At 45.4% G+C, this 25,645-nt stretch overlaps 2 protein-coding genes across 6 annotated transcripts in view; one reads left to right on the plus strand and one right to left on the minus strand.

Moving 5' to 3' along the window:
* Positions 1–3,540, plus strand: part of dnah10 (dynein axonemal heavy chain 10) — a 281,462-nt gene extending 277,922 nt beyond the window's left edge. Inside the window, exon 79 of the mRNA XM_073052027.1 lies at positions 2,323–3,540. Within this exon, the coding sequence (XP_072908128.1) occupies positions 2,323–2,469 (147 nt within the window). The 3' untranslated portion in view covers positions 2,470–3,540. The remainder of the gene's footprint in view (positions 1–2,322) is intronic.
* Positions 3,541–3,581: 41 nt separating this feature from the next.
* ccdc92 (coiled-coil domain containing 92) overlaps positions 3,582–25,645 on the minus strand; it is an 80,805-nt gene continuing 58,741 nt past the window's right edge. For all 5 annotated transcript variants that reach the window (XM_073052024.1, XM_073052021.1, XM_073052023.1 and 2 more), the window contains exons 3-5: positions 12,357–12,492; positions 11,667–11,714; positions 3,582–4,849 (exon numbers count right to left, since the gene is read on the minus strand). In XM_073052024.1, coding sequence (XP_072908125.1) covers positions 4,077–4,849; positions 11,667–11,714; positions 12,357–12,486 — 951 coding nt within the window. In that variant the 5' untranslated portion in view covers positions 12,487–12,492 and the 3' untranslated portion in view covers positions 3,582–4,076. The remainder of the gene's footprint in view (positions 4,850–11,666; positions 11,715–12,356; positions 12,493–25,645) is intronic.

The raw sequence follows: 25,645 nt of genomic DNA on the forward strand, positions 1-25,645 counted from the left end.
CCAGTACCAGGCCACCTCATTTTCTTTATTCCTTACAAAAGAATCCTAGAAAATTTATTTACCAACCTCAGTCATTTGTCAGGATCAGAATCAGAATTAATGTCACAAACATATGTCATGAAATTTGTGGTTTTGCAAAAGCAATATATTGCAATACATAATAATAAAAATAATAACAAATTACAATAAGGAATGTATATTAATTAAATTTGTGTAAAAGAGAACAAAAAAGAGAAAGAATAGTGAGGTAGTGTTCATGGGTTTAATGTTCATGCAGAAATTAGGCAGAAGGGAAGAAGCTGTTCCTGAATTGTTAAGTGTGTGTCTTCTGGCTCCTGTACCTGCTCCCTGATGGCCACAATGAGAAGAGGCCTGGTTAATGGAATCCCTTAATGATGGATGTGCTTTTTTGAGGCATTGCCTTTTGAAGATGTCCTTGATGCTGGGGAGGCTTGTGCCCATGATGGAGCTGACTAAGTTTACAACTCTGTGCAGCTTAACTCAATCCTGTGCAGTAGCCCCCATAACAGACAACAATGCAACCAGTTAGAATGCTCTCCACAGTACAGAAATTTGTAGAAATTTGCAAGTTTTGGGTGACATACTAAGTCTCCTCCAACTTAGAGGTGTTGACACCCATGAACTAGAAACTGCTCTTCCCCCCTGCTGATGACCGGTGAATATTCCCTTGACTTTCCCTTTCTGAAGACTGCAGTCTTACTGACGTTGAGTGTAAGGTTGTTGTTGCATCAAAAGCCATTTCGTATGCCTTGTCATCACAATCTGAAACTCTGCCAACAATAGTCGTGTCATTGGCAAATTTATGAGTGGCATTTGAGCTGCGCCTTGCCACATATTTGTAGGTTTAGAGAGAGTAGAGCAGTGGGCTAAGCAGACATCCTTGAGGTGTACCAGTGTTGACTGACAGCGGGAGGAGATGTTATTTCTGATCTGCACGAACTGTGGTTTCCCAATGAGGAAGTCAAGGATCCAGTTGCAGAGGGACGTTCAAAGACCCAGGTTTTGAAACTTGTTGATTACTCCTGAGGGTATTATGGTGTTGAACACTGAGCTATAATTAATAAACAGCAGCCTGACGTAGTTATTGCTATTGTCCAGATGATCTAAGGAGAGCCAGAGAGATTGCATCTGCTGTAAACCTATTGTGGTGATGGGCAAATTGCAGCGAGACTCGGTCCTTGCTTAGGCAGGAGATTCTAGCCATGACTAACCTCTCAAAGTGCTTCATCACAGTGCATTTGAGTACAAGCAGGTGATAATCATTGAGGCAGCTCACCTGCTCTTCTTGGACACTGGTCATAGCTGCACCTCTTGTATAATTATGGATCACCAGACTTGAATGCCACAGATCTAGCCCTCAGCAGACTATAAATCCCCTGGTTCATTCATGGCTTTTGGTTTGGGTATGTCTGGTATGTTCTCAAAGGCAGACACTCATCCACACAGATCTTGATGAAGTTGGTGACGCCTGTGGTGTATTCATTCAGACTCAAAGACGAATCCTTCACTATTGTCCAGTAAGCTGTCCTGTGAACACTCCTCTGCCTCCTTCGATCACACCTTCATAATCTTCCCCACTGGTGCTGTGGTCTTTAGTCTTTGCTTGTATGCTGGGAGTAGAAGCATAGCCAGGTAATCAGATTTTCCAAAGTGTGGGACAGGATGGCACGGTAAGCGTTCGTCATGGTGGTATGACAATGGTCAAGTGTGTTGGCTGCTGATTCCACAGGTGATATGTTGTTAATTCTTCAGTAGTAGTGGTAGTAGTTGGTACTTAGAAACATATCTTGTTTGTTTCTGTGAATGTAAAATTGTCACCTTGACCCTTAAGCATGGATTTAGGATTATATAATTTCCAGTCCTCTCTGGCCTTCTAAACTCTCATTCCATTTCTCTGCTCAACCTCCCATCACTGCTAAACTCGTTCTAGTAAACCTGTCCCAAAGTACAGTCCTTTCTTCCTACCTTCCCTCTGACTGGTCTGAGTGCTGCAAGGATGTAAAGCCTCCTTCCTGCCTGTCTCCAGACAGCCATTCACTGCACTCTGTTCACTCCTGTATGACAATGGGAGAAATCTGGAGATTAATACCTTTGGCTGTTGATCTTCTAACTCCCTCTTTATAATGTCCCTGGTGGGCCTTGTAATTTGTAGCCACATGGTCCATGGCCTCTGGTTGCTCACACAATCTTTATTGACTATTCGCTTCACAGTTTTTCACAATCTTTTTTCAGAATGTTGCTGTACTGAAGAGTTTCTTTGTTTTTTATGGTGATGGTGTTTAATGTTTCACTTTCTTCTAGAACACACTACGAACGCCTGTGTATACCACGTCAATGCGACGGAATGCGATGGGTGTTGGACTGGTCTTTGAAGCCGATCTCTTCACCACCAGACACGTTTCACACTGGGTGTTACAGGGTGTCTGCCTCACTCTGAACTCAGATTGAGTCCACCAGTGTGTAGTACAGCAACAAGGTCTTCTGCTCCCAGAACAACAACTAACAGTGAGAGGGGGAATGAATTTCACTCATTCAGTGACAAAAACCTACGTAACAATAAATTCTCATCAAATAAATGTAAGGATTAAAGAATTAGAAGTCAGTACTCTAGGGACAGGGAATCTGAAAGCCTCTGCATTCAGCATTCGTTCTTTGTCTTGAACCTGTTCTGTATTTCTGAAGGAAGTCTCCTCTTCAGCACATTCTTCACAAGACTTATCAATATACCAATTACTGTCAGAGGTTATATGGAAAAACTTTTTAAACACCAAGATCACATTAGCATTGCGTTTAGTGGCTATAATGACAGAGCAGCTATGGTGGAAATTAAAGTTTTTAAATAGGGGCCTCAGCAAAACTGAATTCATGGGTAACTTTTGTAATTTGCTGACTTTTCAAAGCATAATGGATTTTAAAAGTGAAATTCTTTATAAAAATAAAGTTTTACATTTCTGCTACCTTAAACAAATGTGTATATACAAATTTCTGAATTTTGTAAGTTATTTTCAGTTAATTAGGAATTTACTTTTCCCTTCCTGGTCTGGGGCCTTAGAGCTCTTCACTGTAAGTGGCTGTTCAGCAAGACGGCAACCTCAGTATTGGCTGCCAGGTAGAAGACACTGGCAGAGAAGTGAAAAGCTCAATAACAATGGGTGAAAATTAGGGCGTGTGCAGCAGAAGTTTTGGAGGACTCAATATTCTGAAGACGCTGAAAATCTGAAATAATGTTAGGAATTCTCAGCAGGTCAGGCAGCAACTGTGGAGACAGAAACAGCGTTATTGATCTTCTATCAATATAAACACTAAATGGTTTGGGCTGCTTTTGTTCACAATCCTTTCATATTGTCTTGGTGCAAACATTTGGGTTCAATAAGTTTCCTCAAATCGATGCTGAAACCCTTGTGGACCGGCCATCACACCCCCACCCCCTGCTACACTCTGCCCCATGAGCTACTGAAGTTTCACACAAGTAACTTCAAGGAATGACTTTCAGAAACCAAATAATCAGATCATCAATATTCATTTAATTAGATTACAAAATCGAACTTTGTATAAATGTAATGACCTGAATAAGTCTGTGAATATTTGTTCCAGTATGGTCACAGCACATTACATACAGACAGGCAATGGTTAACATGCTGCCAGCTCAGCTTTGACAAGAGGTGCACAACACGCAGATCAGTCACCTCATCAGGGCCTTCAACCATTAATATTGGTTTTGCTGATTGGATGTGTTAGTATTGTTTATTCAAGCTTCCTTCTCTTTCGTGATTCTAGCTGCTCAGGGTGGCTGTTTTCCTCGGACCACTAGTGCAATTTGATTATTGGTAGAAGCAAGCAGCAGATTATACATTGGGCTGACAATTAACTACAAAAAAATTGAACAAAACTGCTTTCTGGTAAACTGTCAAGTGTTTGGCATTTATATTTCCTATCATTAAAAACAAAATTTAAAAAAAAAGTTGCTGCGTGAAGTTTAGTCTATATTTGTGCACAGTTATAAAAGCAACTAAGCCAAGAGAAGCATAGATTTTTTTTTGTGTGTTTTTTTCTTTTTACACAGTTCTGTCTGTCCCCGAGTGCTTCCTAACCACCTTCCCATCATTAACCTGGTCCACTGCCAACATTTCCACTTCAGCCTGAGCCTGGTGTGGGATTCGATGTGCCACACCGATGTGATGGGGCTTGTGTTGCTTGTCTCTGGCTGGGCTATGCTGCTCCACAGAGCCCCGCTCGGAGGGAATGGGTGGAATCGGTAAAGGCTTCTCCTTCATCAGATGCAACTCGGACTCCCCCCGTCCCTGGAGAAAAGGCGTTGGGTCTGGCATGGCGTCCAAAGGCTCAGATCGCAGAACAAGCTTTCTCCCGTCAGTCCCAAGTCTGTAAACCTCTGCAAACTCACTGTTCAATGGAGTCGAGAGACTCTTCTTCATCCTGCGCCGTGGAGTTTCTGGCATCTTGTCCTTGGGTGGAGATGGTTTATAGTTGGAGGTAGCAGACCCAGCAGTGGACGAAGTGTCTGTGGCCCCGCTGCTCGATGCCATGAGCTTCTTCTTGGTGGCATGCAGCTGAGAGGTGAGGTAGGCGATGGTGCTAGCCCTCTGCTCCAGCTCGCTGGACAACATGCCAAGCTTGTGACCCTTCAGCTTCAGTTCCTCCAGGTACTTCTTCTCTCGTTCCTTCATTGTATTCTCCAGAACCAGGATTACAGCATTCTTCTTCTCCAAATCCTTCAGTAATTCATTGTTTTCGTCTTCTTTAGCTTTAAGTTGCGTTTCCAGCTCTTCATACTTTTTCTTCAATTCCTCACTTCTTGAATCACCATTCCCTTCAAAGAAACACAAAACCCATCAGAGGAAAATCTATTCTCACTTGCTCTGACAGTAGAAAAAACTATGACTTTCAGAATTCAGAAAAGAGGGAAATTAGTTCAAAGACAACTAAAAGCAGTGGGCAAAACTGTACACTAGAGACATGACCTTAGGCAGGGGTTGGTGAGATTCAGAGAGGATCTGGCAGACACACTAGCAGCGACAGCAGCAGAAGCTACATAACTGACAGGTTTTAAGAAGTGTCAGAATGTGCACCAGAATCACTTTGGCACAGAAGGGAATGTGGAATACAGAAAGCTGTCCTTCGGTCAGTAGGGATGAGATGGGCTGAATGGTCTGCTTCCATGCTGTACTACAATACTCAGTTTGGACTTTTGGCTAGCCGTTTTCAGTAAATAGACACGCTGAACACATTTAGCACCTTTTTTGAGCTTTGGATCACATTAATAACTTGAAAATCAACATGTTTGTTGAGGAAGAAGGGACAGGAATAGGCCACCAGCACAAAGATAAGTCTGCCTCGATCTAATTCTGGCCTCAGCACTGCTGGTCCACTCTCTCCCCATCCCCAGAGTCCAAGAATCTGTCAGACATAGAGTCACAGACTCTTGACTGCGACAGAGAATTCCAAACAGTAGTTCATCATCTCATCATAAATATTCCTTATTCTGAAAATAGTTATCAGATTCCACCAGGGAAACATGCCCTCAGTACCTATCGCATCAACATGCTCAGAATCTTACACATTTCAACAATATCACCTTTTCCAGTATGTATAATCCTCTCACCCAAGTGAACTCCACACTGCCTTCACTGGAAGTAAATCCTTCCTCCAATATGGAAACAAAGCAAGTGGGAGCCCTGATAGAGAAATACTACATGGCCCATTTAAAAGACACAATAGATAACCACACTCTGCACTAACAGACATGACCTCATTGCTTTACAGAAACATCACGAAAGATGGGAATTATACCTATATTCCACAATGAAGAATATACATATTCTGGGAATGAAAGATTAATTGTACGAGGAGTGATTGATGGCTCTGGGTCTTTGTTCTCTGGAATTTAGAAGAATGGGGGTGGGGGATGAAGATCACATTGAGTGTTGATTGGCCTAGATAGAGTAGATATGGAGAGGATGCTTCCTGTAGTGGGGTGAGTCCAGGTCCAGAGGACACATCCTCAGAATAGAGGGAGGTCAATTTAGAATAGAGATGAGGACAAACTTCTTTCGATACAGGGTGGTGAATCTATGGAATCTGTTGCCACAGGCAGCTGTGGAGGCACATCATTGGGTATATTTGGGTGTTGATAGGATCTTGATTAGTCAGGACATGAAAGGTAACAAACGGGGAGAAGGCAGGAGAATAGGGTTGAGAGGGAAATGGATCAGCCATGGCCAATGAGCCAAATGGCCTAATTCTGCTCCCATCTTATATCTACATTTAGAGATGGCAGGAAACCTGGTTTAGAGAGTATGATCAGAGATTAAGGGAGCTAGGGCTTTACTCTTTGGAGAGGAGGAGGATGAGAGGAAACATGATAGAGGTGTACAAGATATTAAGAGGAATAGACAGAGTGGACAGCCAGCGCCTCTTCCCCAGGACACTGCTCAGTACAAGAGGACATGGCTTTAAGGTAAGGGGAGGGAAGTTCAAGGGGGATATTAGAAGAAGGTTTTTCACTCAGAGAGTGGTTGGTGTGTGGAATGCACTGCCTGAGTCAGTGGTGGAGGCAGATACACTAGTGAAGTTTAAGAGACTACTAGACAGGTATATGGAGGAATTTAAGGTGGGGGGTTATATGGGAGGCAGGGTTTGAGGGTCGGGCCAACATTGTGGGCCGAAGGGCCTGTAATGTGCTGTACTGTTCTATGTTCTATGAAACAAGGAAAAGGAAATGGAGTTGGATCTTATAATGAGGGATAGTAGTTAGCTAAGGCAGCACATTTGCAAATGAAGCTAAAATAGGTGGTTTCATAAACAGTAGAAACATCAGGATCTACACATCAGCTGGGTAAGGGGGCTGAGGATAAGTGTGAGGTGTTTTATTTTGGGAAGAGAATTGGGTGTAGGACTTTTACAGTGAATGGCAGTATCCTGAGGAGTGTTGTAGAATAGAGGGACATAGGCGCACAAGTATACGACACCCTGAAAGTGGCATCACAGGTGGTTAGGGAAGAGAAGGAAGATTTTGGCACGTTGGCCTTCATAAATCAGGGCCCTGAGTATAGTAGCTGCAATGTTATATTATGGTTGTACATGACGTTGGTTAGATCTAGTTTAGAATATTGTGCAGTTTTAATAGGAAAGATTCCATTAAGCAGAGAAGATTTATAAATATGTTGCTGAGACTTGAAGGACTGACTTGCAGAGAGAGGTTGAGTAGGTTGGGGTTTTTTTCCATTTAAGAGCAAGAATGAGGGATGATTTGATAGGGTTTGTATTGTCACGAGGGATAGAGATAGGCCTACATTGTCACGAGGGATGGAGATAAGGCCTATATTGTCACGAGGGATAGAGACAGGGCGTGTATTGTCACGAGGGGTAGAGACAGGGTGTGTATTGTCACGAGGGATGGAGATAGAATGTGTATTGTCACGAGGGATAGAGATAGGGCGTGTATTGTCACGAGGGATGGAGATAGGGCGTGTATTGTCATGAGGGATGGAGATAGGGCGTGTATTGTCACGAGGGATGGAGATAGGGCATGTATTGTCACGAGGGATGGAGACAGGGCGTGTATTGTCACGAGGGATGGAGACAGGGCGTGTATTGTCACGAGGGATGGAGATAGGGTGAACGTACATAGACTTTTTCCCAAATCAACAACCAGAGGGCAGAGGTTTGAAGTGAGAGGCGAGGGATTTAATAGGAACCTGAAAGGTCACCTTTACACCTTGAGCAACATGCTGCTCGAGTAAGTGGTTGAGGCAAATACATTAAGAACATTTGAAAGTCTCATGGATAGGAAATGCTCAGAGGAAGAAGCTGCAAAGCTAGCTGATGGACATCTCGATTGCCATTGACCAGTTGGGTGAGGTGGTACAAGAACATAGTTCCCTGAAACTGATAACAGTTAAGACAGGTGGTGAAGCTGCCATAAGGCATGTTTGCCTCGTTGGACAGGACACTGAGTACATGAACTAGATTGTCATGTTACAGCTGTTGGCGAGATTACGTCTGAAATAACAGATACGGTTCTCATCACATTATAGGACAGATTAAGCTAGAGACAATGCAGAGAAAATTCTCAATGAGAGACTGGTCAGGCTGAGTTTTCCCTGGAGTGAAGGAGGTTGAGGGAGATCTCATACAGGTTTATAAAGTCACCAAAAGAGCGATTTCCTGAGGCTGAGGGAGTCTAACAGTAGAGGGCACAGGGTTTAAGGTGGAAGGGGAATCATTGAAAGGAAATCTGAGGGGCAATTTCCACAGAATGGTGGGAATGGGGAATGAGTTGCCAGAGGAAGTGGTAGAGGCAGATAGAACATAAGACACTGCAGTGCAGGAATACAGCCTTCAGGCCACAATGCTGGGCTGAACTGATTTAACTGGTAATTAAATGCCCAACCATCCCTTCTGTCTACACAAAGTCCATATCCCCCCATTCTCTGCACGTTCATGTGCAAACATTAGAGCCTCTTGAACTGTACTAGAGACAGACACTTAAGCAGGCAAGGCATAGATACTAATGTGGGCAACACACACAAAATGCTGGTGGAACGCAGCAGGCCAGGCAGCATCTATAGAGAGAAGCACTGTCGATGTTTCGGGCCGAGACCCTTCGTCAGGACTCGGCCTGAAGCATTGACAGCGCTTCTCCCTATAGATGCTGCCTGGCCTGCTGTGTTCCACCAGCATTTTGTGTGTTGCTTGAATTTCCAGCATCTGCAGATTTCCTCATGTTTACTAACGTGGGCAAATGGGATTAGAGTAGATTATTTAAAGATCAGTGTGGAAAATGTGGCCCAAAGAACTTGTTTCTGAGCTGCCCCGTTCTTCTGAGCCTATAGCACAGTCACATTGAAAGGGGCAGCAGGCTCACGGGGACGTGGCCTCTCAAGCTTGTACAAACCACCACCCGTCGGTGGTGAAGGGGGCAACAGGCAATCCTGGGTTCGGGTTCATGCACGCTTTAAAGGACAGAGGTATCCATGGCAGGATCAGTTTTCAACCACACAGTGAAAAGAGTTTTATAATTGATGATAATTTTCCAGTCTTTTCATTTGGTTTGATTGGCAGTGCTGTGCTATTGTGAACCAGCTCACTAGGGGAGGTGTTTGAAGTTAGTCATTACCGACAGTTATAAAGAGCTTGCAGAAACTCTGGCATTAACTTTTAAGACCATAAGATATAGGAGCAGAATTAGGTAATTTGGCCCATCGTGTCTGCTTCACCATTTCATCATGACTGATCCATTTCCCTCTCAGGCCCAATCTCCTGCCTTCTCCCCATATCCCTTCATACCCTGACTAATCAAGAATCAAGCAACCTCTGCCTTAAACACACCCAATAACTCCACAGCCATCTATGGCAATGAATTCCAAGGATTCACCACTCCATTCTCTCATCTCCATTCTAAAAGGGTTCCCGTCTGTGCCCTCTGCTCCTAGACTCCCCCACCAAAGGAAACAGCCTCTCCACATTAATTCTATCAAAGCCTTTCACCATTCGATAGGTTTCAATGAGGTCACACCTCATTCTTCTGAATTACAGTGAATAAAGGCTCAGAGCCATCAGACACTCTTCATATGACAAACCGTTCAATCCTGGAATCACTTTCGTGAACCTCCTTTGAACCCTCTCCAGTTTCAGCACATCCTTTCTAAGGGGCCCAAAACTGCTCACAATACTCCAAGTGAGACCTCACCAGTGCTTTATAAAGTCTCATCGTTACATCCTTGCTTTTATATTCTAGTCCTCTTGAAATGAATACTAACATCGCATTTGCCTCCTTCACCACAGACTCAATCTGCAAATTAATCTTCAGAGAATCCTGCACAAAAATTCCCAAATCCTTTTGTGCCTCAGATTTTTGTATTTTCTCTCCATTTAGGAAATAGTCAACTCTCTTATTTCTTCCACCAAAGTGCATGACCATATACTTCCACACACCATGTTCCATCTTTGCCCATTCTCCTAATCTGACTAATTCCTTCTGCAGCTTTTCTGCTTCCTCAATACTACCTGCCCCTCCACTTATCTTCATATAATCTGCAAAATTTGCAACAAAGCTATCAATTCTATCACCCAAATCATTGACATACAACATAAAAAGAATCGGTCCCAATACCGCCCCTGTGGAACACCACTAGTCACCAGCAGCCAACCAGAAAAGACTCCCTTGCAATTTCTTCAAAGAATTCCAACAGATTTATCTGGCAAAATTTCCCCTCAAGGACGTTGGCCTATTTTATCATCTGTCTTCAAGTACCCCGAAACCATATCCTTTACAATTGACTCCAACATCTTCCCAAGCACTCGGGTCAGACTATCTGGCCTGTAATTTACTTTCTTCTGTCTCTCTCCCTTCCTGGAGTGCAGTGATATTTGCAATTTTCCAGTTCTTTTCTTGGAAGTTCAAAGCCTGCTCGATGAAGTTAGCAGCTAAACATCGCACTACATCACCAATCTCTACAAAATATCAAGAGCTAAGTAATTCGCTAGCCTGCAACCGGACAAAATTGAAGCAGTTCTTACAGAGATGATACCTATATTCTTGCTCATGAGTAGAACAAACTGCTATCAGTTGTCAGCAGCACCAGTTAATAAACAAACAGGTTTACCAGCTGAACCAGTTATGCTCACAAGTCCTGTTATGGAAATGTTCAGATAATGGGCTCACAGCTGAGCACACCATGCCCGTCCTGAGTTGGTGCTGGGGTATCACTGACAACACTGGCCACTGCACCAACTCTTTTTTGCACTGAAGCAGAGAAGCAGAATGAGATATGCCACAAGACCAAAAGACATAGGAGCAGAATTAGGCCATTTGGCCCATCAAGTTTTTTCTGCCATTCAATCGTGTTGGATTAATTTTCTCTCTCAACCACATTCTTCTGGCTTCTCTCCGTAACCTTTGACACCCTGACTAATCAAGAAACTAACCTCTGTTTTAATATAACAGCTCACTTGGCTGCCACAGAGCTCCTGTCACAGGGAGAACAAACAAACTCCTTGGACAGTGGCAGGAAACAAAGCTCAATCGCATAAAGCATTATGCTAACCGCTATGCCACTGTAGTATCCAGGCAACTGCCAGTGCCGGCCAGTTGTCCCAGCCACTGTGCCAGTGCCGGCCAGTTGTCCCAGCCACTGTACCATCCGGGCAATTGGCCCTTGGCCAGCTGTCCCAGCCAGATTGGCCAGCCCACTTTTGCTGCTGTTCCAGACAATTAAACAGTCCCCAATGGTGATAAGAAGCACCACCCCATGCGCTGACGGGCTCTGAAAACAGGGCAGAGCGTGCCCGGGAAGGTAACGCCGTCATCACACGCTTTGTGAGCTCAGTGTGCCGAGTACACTCACGTTGACCGTCACTCTACCCTCCCGCATCTCGACTGGAATCACTCACCGTGTGAAACAGCTTCCTTCGGGGAAAGTCTGGTGTGTTACTCAGGCAGGAAAGCAATTCTAAAATTTCCTTAAAGGCTGAAGTTTGAGAGTTGAAAATCATTTTTAAAAAGCAGATGAATTGTACTTGAAATATGCGCAGTGCTTCGCCAATGTGCTGGTTACGGGAGTAAGTGTATGCGTGCAGGTTACCTGAGCAGCTGAACAAACAAGAGTCTGAAACACTGTCCTTACCTGCCTGTTCCGGGGGTGGCGACATCATTGTCAGTTCAAAGGCCAACTCTGGAAACAGAAAATTAAAAGATAGTTCAACAATTTATTCATTTTGTGAAACATTGTTCAGATAATAAATCAAACTCCTCACTCTGCTAATATAATCACAGATACAAATAATAACCCATGGATATATCCCTTCAGACAATGTTAGAATAAAATGCTTGGGGTGAATTTCTAATTGATGTTTCTCAGAAAGAGATTGACGTACTGTACAAGCATCCTTACACTCAGTCAGTTGTGATTAACTGGCTTTAGGGTTCATTTACCAAATGGTTTCAGCACCAAGAGCTGTTTAGAACTTTACAGAGTGGCTGGGGTATGGTCAACATCTAACAGTTATACTTCCCCTGACAGTCAGACCCCAGTGAGACGAAGGACCGGCTCCTGGAGGGAAGAGCTGCACAGGGATATCAGAAACACACGGGATAAGTGACGATTGTCTTGGTGGGACAGATGAGTGAAACGCAGCACATTTCCAGTGCAAGAGACAAGTGTAAATACGGACTACAACATCTCGACACTGAACTTCTCGCGGCTTCCCAATGGAAAGTGGCCTGTGTACTGAGCGGGCCAACGCTGTGCTCCGTAAAGGGTTGCTTTGACGGGCACGCGGAACCGGGGTCAGGGATCAGCATGCGGAAGACTTGCCAGAGCAATGCTGCTGCAGTTTGCGGATCTCAGAGTGCAGGCCTTTCAGCGTGTTGGCGTGTTCCTGCTGCAGGAACAGCAAGTTCTTCTGGGCACTGTGCAGCTGCATCTCCAGGTTGGACATGGCCATCGTGACCTACAGAGGAAAAAGAACAACAAATCTTGCCGTCACACTCAGTGCTGACTGGTTTAGAGGGCGCGAGAGGCTGGACAGACTTGGGGTGAGTGCCAGAGGCTGAGGGAGATCTGAAGGAGGTTTATAAGTTTATGAGAGGCACAGGTAGAGTAGACGGGGAGTGTCTGTTTACCAGGGTTGAAATGTCTAATACCAGAGGGCACGCGTTGAAGATGAGAGGGGATAGGTTCTCAACTAATCATACCAGCAGAAACACCTAACTTACCTCAGTGAGAAAATAACCCTCAGGCCAAATTCTTCCCTCTCTTTACCATCAATTACTCCATCTCCTTAGTCTCTCTCTCCAGCCCCAGCATCCCTCCAGCTCTTACATCTCCATTTCCACACCTTTGACCTCGCCCTCCCCCAGCGCATCTCACCTGCTAATCCCACTCCTGCCCCACCTATCCATTTTTGCCACTGAAGGACTAACACTATGCTAATTATGTACTAATATTATGCTAATTCCACAGGGATATAAAATTTTATAAAACCTGTTTGCAAGTCAAAACAGCAAACAACTTGCAGCTGTGAGTTGAACCTGGTAGATCTACATGTCTAATTCAACCACGTTTTACCACAGCTCACCAACCACACCTAAATGTTTAAGGGGAACACGAGAAGAAACTTCTTCAGAAGGTGGTGAAGCGTGGAACGAGCTGCCAGCACAACTGGTGCATACAACTTCGATTTCAACGCTTAAGAGAAGTTTGGGTAGGTTCATGATGGGAGGGGTGTGGTCCCAGTGCAGTTTGATGGGACTTGGCGGTTTAAATGGTTCAATATGGACTAGATGGGTCAAAAGGCCCGTTTCTGTTCTATGACTCTAACCCTAACCCAGACACAAAATCTCCCCAATCCCAAAGCATCCTTACAACCGAAGCCATAGACCTGGGCGTGTCTAGGTGGCTCCTCACTGAGCCCTCTCAGGAAGTGGGAGGCCAGCCATGGACCAGTACTCCAGCACAGGAGCTCGACCTGAACAGCACAACATCCCCGAGACCTCGTCACCATTCCTCCCATTTCTACTTGTGCCAAGGCCACAGCACGATCACCAACAGGGCCTCAGGCTGCGCTTGTTTATACCAGATGTAGAGTAATTACTTGCAAACAATCCGCTCCAGTAATTGGCAAACATGGGCAGCATTCTACCGGCCTCACCACAGGGCCTCGCTGTCTTGTTGTTTCAGATCAGGAATGTCAGTGCTCCTGTTACCGTGAGCTCACTGGCTTCTTTCTACACTGACCCAATGCCTGGCCCATCTGCTTCAGCCAAGCTCTCAGAATCCGCTTCACCCGTAACCCAATCTGCAACTGGCTCCTTGACGTCCTGACCAGCTCACCGCAATCAGTGAGGTTAGACAGCAACGGTCTGCCATGATAATTCTCAGCACTAGTGACACACAGGATGGAGTTCTCAGCCCTCTCTCCACTCCTCGCACTTCCAATCACCTTAAACATCTGCCCTCGTTTCTCATCATTCTACCATGGGAAAATGATTTGACTATCTGAGCGTCTGCCCGCTCTGCCTACCCTCATCTGTTAAGTGCCGTGTTGTAGGACATGGGTGATCATGATCCTTCCAAGACCATGACTTTTCTTCGCAGATTTTTCTACAGAAATGGTTTGCCACTGCCTTCTTCCGGGCAGTGCCTTTACAAGATGGTTGGCCCCCAGCCATTATCGATACTCTTCAGAGAGGGCCAGCAGAGAAAAGGAGCCTTGCACCTCTTTTGGTAGAGACGCACCTGCATCCTGTACACCCACTGTCCTCACCCGACTTATCCCCTACATTCAAGTCACTTTCTCCACCTGCCGCAACACTACCAAGCTCCCCCCCCCAATAAATTTGTTTAAACCCTCATGAGTAGTACGACAAAGCCTTCTTGCATCCAGTTGGTTCCTTTCCAGATTCAATGCAACTGTCCCAGGCCCCACCTGCCCCAGATATGAGCAATAATCTTAAAGCTCCCCCCTCACTACCACCTGACCTGGAGCAGGCTGGAAAGGAGGAATAGTCTATCCCTGTGGATAATCCAAAAACCAATTACACAACTTTACAGGAAGATGTTAGGATATAACTAAAAGCTTGATGAAGGATTTTAAGGAGGAACTGAAAAGAGAATTAATCAGCAAGGGGCTAATGCTTTTGGTGAAGCAAGTGTGGGGGGGGGAGAGTTGATGCTTTTGGAGTTCTAACATTTTCTGTCACTCACGCTCTGGGTTGTTTTCTTCAGTTTCGTGGATGTCTGTAAAGAGTACGAATTTCAGGTTGTAGACTGTATACGTTCTCTGATATTAAATTGAAACATTGAGGAAACAATGCAAAGAATTGTAGATTTAGTAAGAAACTGGTCAAGTATGTAAAAGGACAACGTGGATATCTCGGTGGGGATAAAGGATTCAAAGAGATCTCAGAGGAGGGCAGACAAGGGGATGAGAATGTCCTAATGAAGGGTTTCAGCATGAAACATCAACTCCTCTTTTCCCCCTCCATAGATGCTGTCTAACTGGCTAAGTTCCTTCAGCATTTAGAACGTAGAACATTATGGCACAGTACAGGCCCTTTGCCACAGCATTATGCTGTCATTTTGACCTACTCTAATCCAGCCATTTTTATCAAGTCAACTTTTACTGTCATTTCGACCATAACTGCTGGTACAGTACATAGTAAAAATGAGACAACGTTTTTCAGGACCATGGTGTTACATGACACAGTACAAAAACTAGACTGAACTATGTAATAAAATAACCCAGGTTAGGAAGCCCTGCACTAATCCAACACCTCCCTCCTACACAGCCCTCCAATTCTCCATCATCCATGTAGAGCAGGCACGGATCCCTCAGTTAATGGTAAAGGCCCACAGCATAAAAAGCCCCTGGTGTTGAGTTTCTGCGATGACCCACTGTAGTTACATCAGTGCTTTGGAAATTATTAGAATCATTCTAAGAGACGAGATTTTTTAGAGTTGTAAAGACAAGGATTGATTAGGGATCATTTGTGAGAAATTAGCTATGATGAGGGGAGTGTGGGAAGGTTGTCAACATGGACTTCAGCACAGGGTTTGGAAAGGCCCTTCAGGGTCCAAAGGGCAGGCTGGCAACTGGAGAGGCAGCCGGAAGAAGAAGGGTGCTTGTCCGATTGGAAGTGTGCAGTCAGTGTGAGGCAACTCATGTCTGTGAGGAGCTTTAGTGACATGAAATCAGGGGGTGTGAAGCTTGCAGATGAAATGATAATTGGTGTTGTAGTCAGCCAGGAAAGCTGTCTCAGGTTACCAACAAATACACATCGGCTGGAAAGCTGCGCACACTTTTGGCAGACGGAATTTAATCCCTGCAACGTGATCCACTTTGGGAGGCAAAGAGGAGGGCATACACTGCAGATGGCGTGGGACCTTGGCACACAAGTCCGTAAGTGGCTGCACAGGTGACAGGGAAGTGAAGGAGGATTATGCGATTCTTGCCCTCCTCAGCCCTGGCACAGAATACAATAGCTGGGATATTGTACTACACCTTTAATAAACACTGGGAGTATTGTGCGCATTTCTATAAGACTGTAGAACATGGGAGCAGAATTACGCCATTCAGCCCATTGAGTCCGCTCCGCCATCTCATCATGGCTGATCCCAAATCCCGTTCAACCCGTGCACCTGCCCTCTCATCCACGCACTCGGCCTCAGCCGCAGTCTGGCAGAGCATTCCACAGATACACCATCTTCGGCTAAAAGAATTCCTCCCTACTTCAGTTCTAAAAGGTCGCCCCGCAACTTTGAGACTGGATACCCCCGCCAGAGGAAACATCCTCTCCACATCCACCCTATCTAGTCCTTTCTACATTTGGTAGGTTTCAATGAGATCCCCACGCATTCTTCTAAATTCCAGTCAGTACAGGGCCAAAGCGGCCAAACGCTCCTCCTAGGTTAACCCCTTCATTCCTGGAATCATCCTTGTGAACCTCCTCTAGACTCTCTCCAAGGACAACACATCCTTTCTGAGATAAGGGGCCATAAACTGTTGACAATTACTCCAAGTGCAGCCTGACTAGTCTCTTATAAAGCCTCAGCATTATCTCCTTGCTTTTATATTCTATTCCCTTGAAATAAATGCCAACATTGCATTTGCCTTCTTTACCACAGTCTCAACCTGTAAATTAACCTTCTGGGAGTCTTGCACGAGGACTCCCAAGTCCCTCTGCACCTCTGATGTTTGAATTTTCTCCCCACTTAGATAATAGTCTGCACTACTGTTCCTTTTACCAAAATGTATTATCATATATTTCCCAACACTATATTCCATCTGCCACTTTTTTGCCCATTCTTCCAGTCTGTCTAAGTCTCCTCAGCACTATCTGAGTCCCCTCACCTATCCTCATATCCCTCCACCTATCTTCATATCACTTACAAATGTTGCCACAAAGCCATCAATTCCACTAGTTACTGTATGGAGCTGAGATTCATCTGGAAGTTTCACTAAATGGAATTTTTATGGACTGGACAGTCCGAGTTTGCATTTCTCTGGGGAGGAGTGGGGGGAGACGTATAGATTTGTCTCAGATAGACTATCTGTGTTTGTTTCTCTGTGGGGAGGAGTGGGGTGGGGGGGGGGAAGTACAGATTTGTCTCAGAGTGTAAGATCCTACACACCCTCCCCACACAGAGACGTATACACACACTGAGTCAGAATGCTCTCCACTGGACATTTATAGAAACTTGCAAATGCATATCACAGTTACACATTGTCTTACACACATTTATTATCCCTCGCACAGTCACACCACAGATACTGCTAGCTGACTCATTCACAGTTATACATACACACACTCACGCACAGTGCTTGGAATTGGGAACACAATGCTTGAAGGGTGGTGATCAAGGCAGATACTCAAAACATTTGAGTTGTCAGTCCGGGACGACCATTTGAGTTGTCAGTCCGGGACGACCATTTGAGTTGTCAGTCCGGGACGACCATTTGAGTTGTCAGTCCAGGACAACCATTTGAATCTCCAAGGCACCAGAAGATCATGGACATTGTGGGTAAATAGAACTACAGTCCCTCTCTGGGATAAAAGTACCTGACCTTGGGACACCCATAACAACAATGAGCTCCCAGAAATATTATTCATTCAAACAAGAGCCAATCTTGAAAAACAAAACGTGTTTCCATGTGCGTAAATTCCCAGGAGTAATCGGATACCACTGTCCCTGAAGAACACAGGCTGGGGGTGGTGGAGTTACACAACATCGGCCTGTCTCCAGATAACCTCCTGGGAGTAATCAGGTATCGCTATCCCTGAAGAACACAGGCTGGCAAGTTGCACTCAAGGAAGCTGCTTTGGAAATGGACGAGCCATCGCCTCTATAGGAAATGGTGCCACCATGCCCTGTAACAGTCCACTGCTCGTTCAACCCTATTGGAAAGAGCCACTGAGATCAGAACACCCCAACATATCAGCGACAGGGAGGGTTTCCCGGTGGCCAACCGTTTTATTTCCATTCTCCGTTCCCATTCCGACATGTTGATCCACGGCCTCCTCTACTGCCATGAAGAGTCCACTCTCAGGGTGGAGGAGCAACACCTCATATTCCCACTGGGTGGCCTCCAACCTGACAGCATGAGCATTGATTTTTGCCACTTCTGGTAATTTTTGGCCTTTCCCTCCTTTTTCCATTCCCCATTCAGGTTCCCCTCTCACCCCTTCTCTTCTCCTCACCTGCCCATCACCTCCCCCGGCTGCTCCTCATTTCCTTTTCCTCATGACCCACTCTCCTCTCCAATCAGATTCCTTCTTCTTAAGCCCTTTAAATTTCCACCAATCACCTCCCAGCTTCCTACTTCATCTCCCCTCTCCCACCCAGTCGGCTTCACCTATCACCTTCTAGCTCATCCTCCTCATCCTCCTCCTCCTCCTCCTCCTCTCCCCCGTTGGCATCTTCCCACTTCCTTTCCAGTTCTGATGAGGGTCTCAGCCCGAAACATCAACTGTTCATTCATTTCCATAGATGCTGTCTGACCTGCTGAGTTCCTCCAGTATTGTGTGTGTGTGTTACCCTGTACCACTGTAATCAGGTAGGAGAAGAGGGTAAACATGTAAACACAGTCTAGATGGACTGAAGGGCCTGTTTCCATGCTGTAGTTACCGTATCCAGTGATCTGTGTATTTCCTTGTTACAGACATGTGGAAAAAAACAGAACTGGGGTTGTAAACTGGGGAATGCCTGTACTACAGACATCGATTGACAGGCCCTACAGGTGAGATGGACTTGTACTACAGGCAGAGGAACAAACCGTGCTATATACGAGTGCAGGTGGATGTTTTGCTGAAGGCCATGTCTCTGCTGAACGATGGTGACTCTAGGATCGAGGTGTCACTTTACCTCACAGAGGCTCACTAAGTGCTCCTCTACCCACCCACTACGCTGCAGACGGAAACATCCCAATGTGTACAAAGCTTGCCAGCACCTGGTTACATCCCACTGTCCTCCACGCTAGCAGGAGAGGGACATTTGGAACGTCTTACCCAGAGTCAGCTCAAACACAGGCAAACACTCCCTATTACCGTGGCAATCGTCTCTTGGGGAATCACGGGCCTGCTGTGATTCTGGGTGGATCAGAGAGACAGCTTTCTTGCACACAATTGCACTCCTCCCTACAGTGAGGCAGAGGGACAAACCAAGGAGTGAGCGAGGGAGGGCTGTGCTGGACTCGTATTAGCCGGGAATAGAGCAGGACATTAGAGAGAACACTTGAAGGCAAAGACAGAACTTTCAATCAAACACAACAAAGGATAAAAGCGAAGATGTTTTCATTTAAAGCAGATCCATGCTTTGAAGAAGTGATGATATTTGCAATGACCAACCCATAGCAGCATCGTGGGTGTTAAGCACCAACAAATCATCTTCTGTGACCACCATAAGACTGGGAACCTTGCACAGGGCTGCCGGGACCTTCACTCAGCGATACAATGCAGCCACGAAGAGTGCTACCACTCAAATAGCAGCTACTGGTGGTATAGGTCAAAGTCAAAAACATGGAACTTGTTACTTTTTGATGAGCTGGGAATCCCATCGTGGAGGCACACAGCAGAAAGGATGAATCGGAGACAAAAATCCCTTTGGCCCAACTCATCCATGCGGACCAGGTCCCTCTAAACCTTTCCTATACATATACCTGTCCAAATGTCTTTTGGACATTATAACTCTAAATTGACATGAAAAATAGTTTGGTCTGCCGGGCTGGTTCAACCCATCGGCCCACTGTGCTCTGTTCAGACCACAGCCTCAGAATTCCACCAAATGCCTCCACCCTCATTCCTCTGACCCAGTGTTACATCGACTATTCCCACCTTTTGGCTTTAGATGATAAATCTGACCAACCACTCAAACAATAAACACAGAACAGGACAGCACATGAACAGGCCCTTCGGCCCAGCTTGTCTGTGCTGAATAGGACACTAATTTAAACTGCACATTTCCTGCCACTCCCTGTTGGTTCACGTGTCTGTCTAAATGCCACTTAAGTGTTGCAATCATATCTGTTTTCACCATCTCCTAGGTGATTATAATGTGATAGAATTCACTCTACAATTTGAGAGGGATAAGCTAAAGTTAGACGTATCAGTATTACAGTGCAGTAAAGGGAATTACAGAGGAATGAGAGAGGAGCTGGCCAAAATTGACTGGAGGGGGATACTAGCAGGGATGATGGCAGAACAGCAATGGCTGTTGTTTCTGGGAGCAATTTGGAAGATGCAGGACAGATACATCCCAAAGAAGAAGCATTCTAGTGGCAGGATAATGCAACTGTGGCTAACAAGAGAAGTCAAAGCCAACATAAAAGCTACAGAGAGGGCATATAATAGAGCAAAATTTAGTGGGAAGTTAGAGGATTGGGAATCTTTTAAAAACCAACAGGCAACAAAAAAAAAAGCCACAAGGAGGGAAAAGATGGATTATGAAGACAAGGCATCCTGTAATGTTAAAAAGGGTACCAAAAGTTTTTGTTAAGATAAAAAGAGAGGTGAGAGTAGATATTGGACTGCTGGAAAATGACACTGGAGAGATAGTAATGGGGGGTGGGATAAGGAAATAGGTGAACTGAATACATATTTTGCATCAGTCTTCCCTGTAGAAGTTCGAGACTAGGGAGAAGGTGCTTGGGAAACTAAAAGATCTGAAGATAGATAAGTCAACTGGACCAAGGAACTGATTATTGGCTTCAGGAGGAAACCAAAGTCCATGAGCCAGTCTTCATTGAGGTATCAGAGATGGTAAGGGCCAGCAACTTTAAATTCCTTGGTGTAATTACTTTAGCAGATCTGTCCTGTAGCCGGCATGTAGGTGCAATTATAGAGAAAACACAGCAGAGCCTCTCCTTTGAAGATTTGGTGTAAAATCCAAAACTGACAAACTTCATAGACACCTAGTGGAAAGTATATTGACTGGCTGCGTCTCAGCCTGATAAGGAAACACTAATGCCCTTGAACGGAAAATCCTACAAAATGTAGTGGATTCGGCCCAGTCCATCACAGGTAAAGCCACCCCACCCCCACCACTGAGCACATCTGCATTGTCACAGGGGAGCAGCATACATCATCAGGGACCCCCTCCACCCAGGCCATGCTCCCTTCTCACTGCTGCCATCAGGTAGGTGGTTGAAGAACCTCAGATTCACACCACCAGGTTCAGGAACAGTTACTACCCCTCAACCATCAGGCTCTTGAACCAGAGGGGAAAGCCAGGTGCATCGAGCTGCAGCTCCTTAGGGACCGCGTTAGGGAACTGGAGCTGCAGCTCGATGACCTTCGTCTGGTCAAGGAAAGTGAGGAGGTGATAGAGAGGAGTTACAGGCAAGTAGTCACATCGGGGCCACGGGAGGCAGTCAGGAGGGGAAAAGGGAAGAGCCAGGTACTAGAGAGCGCACCTGTGGCAGCCCCCTTAACAATAAGTACTCCTGTTTGAGTGCTGTTGGGGGGAACAATCTATCTGGGGGAAGCAACAGTGGCTGTGCCTCTGGCACAGAGTCCAGCCCTGTGGCTCAGAAGGGTAGAGAAAGGAAGAGGAAGGCAGTAGTGATAGGGGACTCTATAGTTAAGAGGTCAGCAGGCGATTCTGTGGACGCAGGAAAGAAACACGAATGCTTGTTTGCCTCCCAGGTACCACGATATCCTTAAGTGGGAGGGAGAACAACCCGAGGTCGTGGTTCATATTGGTACCAATGGCATAGGTAGGAAAAGGGAGGAGGTCCTGAAAAAAGACTACAGGAAGTTAGGAAGGAAGTTGAGAAGTAGGACCTCAAAGGTAGTAATCTCGGGATTACTGCCTGTGCCACGCAACAGTGAGTATAGGAATAGAATGAGGTGGAGGATAAATGCGTGGCTGAGGGATTGGAGCAGGGGACAGGGATTCAGATTTCTGGATCATTGAGACCTCTTTTGGGGCATGAATGACCTGTACAAAAAGGGCAGGTTGCACTTGAATCCCAGGGGGACCAATATCCTGGCAGGGAGGTTTGCTAAGGCTACTGGGGAGAGTTTAAACTAGAATTGCTGGGGGTTGTGAACTGAACTGAAGAGATGGAGGAAGGAGCAGTTGGCTCACAAATAGAGAAAGCTTGGAGACAGTGCGAGAGGGAAGATAGGCAGGTGATAGAGAAGGGATGTGCTCAGACCGATGGTTTGAGATGTGTCTATTTTAACGCAAGAAGCATCATGAACAAAGCAGATGAGCTTAGAGCGTGGATCAGTACTTGGAGCTATGATGTCATTACAGAGACTTGGATGGCTCAGGGGCAGGAATGGTTACTTCCAGTGCCAGGCTTTAGATGTTTCAGAAAGGACAGGGAGGGAGGCAAAAGAGGTGGAGGGAGTGGCACTGTTGATCAGAGATAGTGTCACAGCTGCAGAAAAGGAGGAAGTCATGGAGGGATTGTCTACTGAGTCTCTGCGGGTGGAAGTTAGAGAAAGGAAGAGGTCAATAACTCTACTGGGTGTTTTGTTTTTTTAAAAGAGACCATCCAATAGTAACAGGGACATCGAGGAGCAAATAGGGAGACAGATTCTGGAAAGGTGTAATAATAACAGAATTGTGGTGGGAGATAATATTGATTGGCATCTCCCTAGAGCAAAGGGTTTAGATGGGGTAGAGTTTCTTAGGTGTGTTCAGGAAGGTTTCCTGACACAATATGTAGATAAACCTACAAGAGGAGCAGCTGTACTTGATCTGGTATTGGGAAATGAACCTGGTCAGGTGTCAGATCTCTCAGTGGGAGAGCATTTTGGAGATAGTGATCACAATTCTATCTCCTTTACCACAGCCCTGGAGAGAGATAGGAACAGACAAGTTAGGAATGCATTTAATTTGAGTAAGGGGAAATATGAGGCTATCAGGCAGGAACTTGGAAGCATAAATTGGGAACAGATGTTCTCAGGGAAATGTATGGCAGAAATGTGGCAAATGTTCAGGGGATATCTGCATAGGTACATCCCAATGAGACAGGGAAAGGACGGTAGGGTACAGGAACTGTGGTATACAAAGGCTGTTGAAAATCTAGTCAAGAAGAAAAGCTTACAAAAGGTTCAAAAACTAGGTAATGAAAGAGATCTAGAAGATTATAAAGCTAGCAAGAAGGAGTTTAAGAATGAAATTAGGAGAGCCAGAAGGGGCCATGAAAAGGCCTTAGCGAGCAGGATTAAGGAAAACCCCAAGGCATTCTACATGTGAAAGAGGATACGGCGTGAGAGAATAGGATCAATCAAGTGTAACAGTGGAAAAATGTGTATGGAACCGGAGGAAATAGCAGAGATACCTGATGAATACTTTGCTTCAGCATTTACTATGGAAAAGGACCTTGGCAATTGTAGGGATGACTTACGGCGGATTGAAAAGCTTGAGCTTGTAGACATTAAGAAAGAGGATGTGCTAGAGCTTTTGGTAAAGCGTCAAGTTGGATAAGTCACCGGGACCGGACGAGATGTACCCCAGGCTACTGTGAGAGGTGAGAGAGGAGATTACTGAGCCTCTGGCAATGATCTTCGCATCATCAATGGGGACGAGAGAGGTTCCAGAGGATTGGAGGGCTGCAGATGCAGAAAGGGAGTAGAGATCGCACAGGAAATTATAGACCAGTGAGTCTTACTTCAGTGGGTGGTAAGTTGATGGAGAAGATCCTAAGAGACAGGATTTATGAACGTTTGGAGAGGTATAATATGATTAGGAATACAGGTAGTCAGTATGGCTTTGTCAAAGGCAGGTCATGCCTTAGTAGCCCGATTGAATTTTTTGAGGATGTGACCAAGCACATTGATGAAGGTAGAGCAGTAGATGTAGTGTATATGGATTTCAGCAAGGCACTTGATAAGGTTTCCCATGCAAGGCTTATTGAGAAAGTAAGGAGTCATGGGATCCAAGGGGACATTGCTTGTGGATTCAGAACTGGCTTGCCCACAGAAGGCAAAGAGTGGCTGTAGATGGTTGGTGACCAGTGGTGTGCCTCAGGGATCTTCTCTTCGCGATTTTTATAAATGACCTGGATGAGGAAGTGGAGGGATGGGTTAGTAAATTTACTGATGACACAAAGTTTGGGGTGTGTTGTGGATAGTGTGGAGGGCTGTCAAAGGTTACGGCGGGACATTGATAGGATGCAAAACTGGGCTGAGAAGTGGCAGATGAAGTTCAACCCAGATAAGCGTGAGGTGGTTCATTCTTATAGGTCAAATATGACGGCAGAATATAGTATTAATGGTAAGACTCTTGGCAAAGTGGAGGATCAGAGGGATCTTGGGGCCCAAGTCCATAGGACACTCAAAGCAGCTGCGCAGGTTGACTCTGTGGTTAAGAAGGCGTACGGTACATTGGCTTTCATCAACCATGGGATTGAGTTTAAGAGCCGAAAGTTAATGTTATAGCTATATAGGACACTGGTCAGACCCCACTTGGAGTACTGTGCTCAGTTCTGGTCGCCTCACTACAGGAAGGATGTGGAAACCATAGAAAGGGTGCAGAGGAGATTTACAAGGATGTTGCCTGGATTGGGGAGCATGCCTTATGAGAATAGGTTGAGTGAACTCAGCCTTTTCTCGTTGGACCTGATAGAGGTGTATAAGATGATAAGAGGCATTGGTTGTGTGGATAGTCAGAGGCTTTTTCTCAGGGCTGAAATGGCTAACATGAGAGGGCACAGTTTGAAGGTGCTCAGAAGCAGGAACAGAGGAGATGTCAGGGGTAAGTTTTTTATGCAGAGAGTGGTGAGAATGTGGAATGGGCTGCCGGCGATGGTGGTGGAGGCGGATATGATAGGGTCTTTAAGAGATTCCAGGATAGGTACATGAAGTTTAGAAAAATAGATGGTTTATCTGTCCTGTTGGTTGCTGTCTTTCATTGATTCTATTGTGCGTTTTTGGCTTTACTGAGTATGTCCACAAGAAATACATCTCAGGTTTGTATATGGTGACATATATGTGCTTTAATAATAAATTTACTTTGAACTTTAATCCCTGTGGAACACCACAGGTCACAGACCTCAAGTCAGAGTAACACCCCTTGACCTCTGTGGCCAATCCAATCCATCCAGTCACCACGGATACCATGTACCCTAATCTTCTGAATCAGTCTTCCATGAAGGACCCTGTCAGATGCCTAACTAAAGTCCACCTAGACAGTATCCACTGCCTCCCCTCAACAACTGTGTCACCTTAAAAAGCTGACTCCTTTGTGAGACATTACTTTTGCCCAGAGGAAAATTTTATTGCACCGGTCCATGAACTCGACTTTGACAAAAGTCATGCCGATTATCCCTAATAAGAAGCAAGAGGATCTATCCCTGAGAATCATCATCAATAATCGACCTGTTACTGATGTACGGCTTACTGGAGCATATTTTCCTGCTTTGACCTAATTGCCCCACCACCATTAAACAAAGGAACAACGTTAACTATTCTCCAGTCCTCTGGAAACTTGCCTGTGGCTTAAAAAGGCAAAGTCAAATATCTGTCTCTCACTAAACAAGGATCGACCCCACCAGGGGCTTAGCCACCTTACAATGTCAGCACTTCCTTGAAATGAATATCCTGTAGATCAGGGGTTCCTCACCTTTTGTATGCCATGGACCCCAGTTCAGG

The sequence above is a fragment of the Hemitrygon akajei genome, chromosome 7 (assembly GCF_048418815.1).
Source record: "Hemitrygon akajei chromosome 7, sHemAka1.3, whole genome shotgun sequence".
Classification (NCBI taxonomy): Eukaryota; Metazoa; Chordata; class Chondrichthyes; order Myliobatiformes; family Dasyatidae; genus Hemitrygon; species Hemitrygon akajei.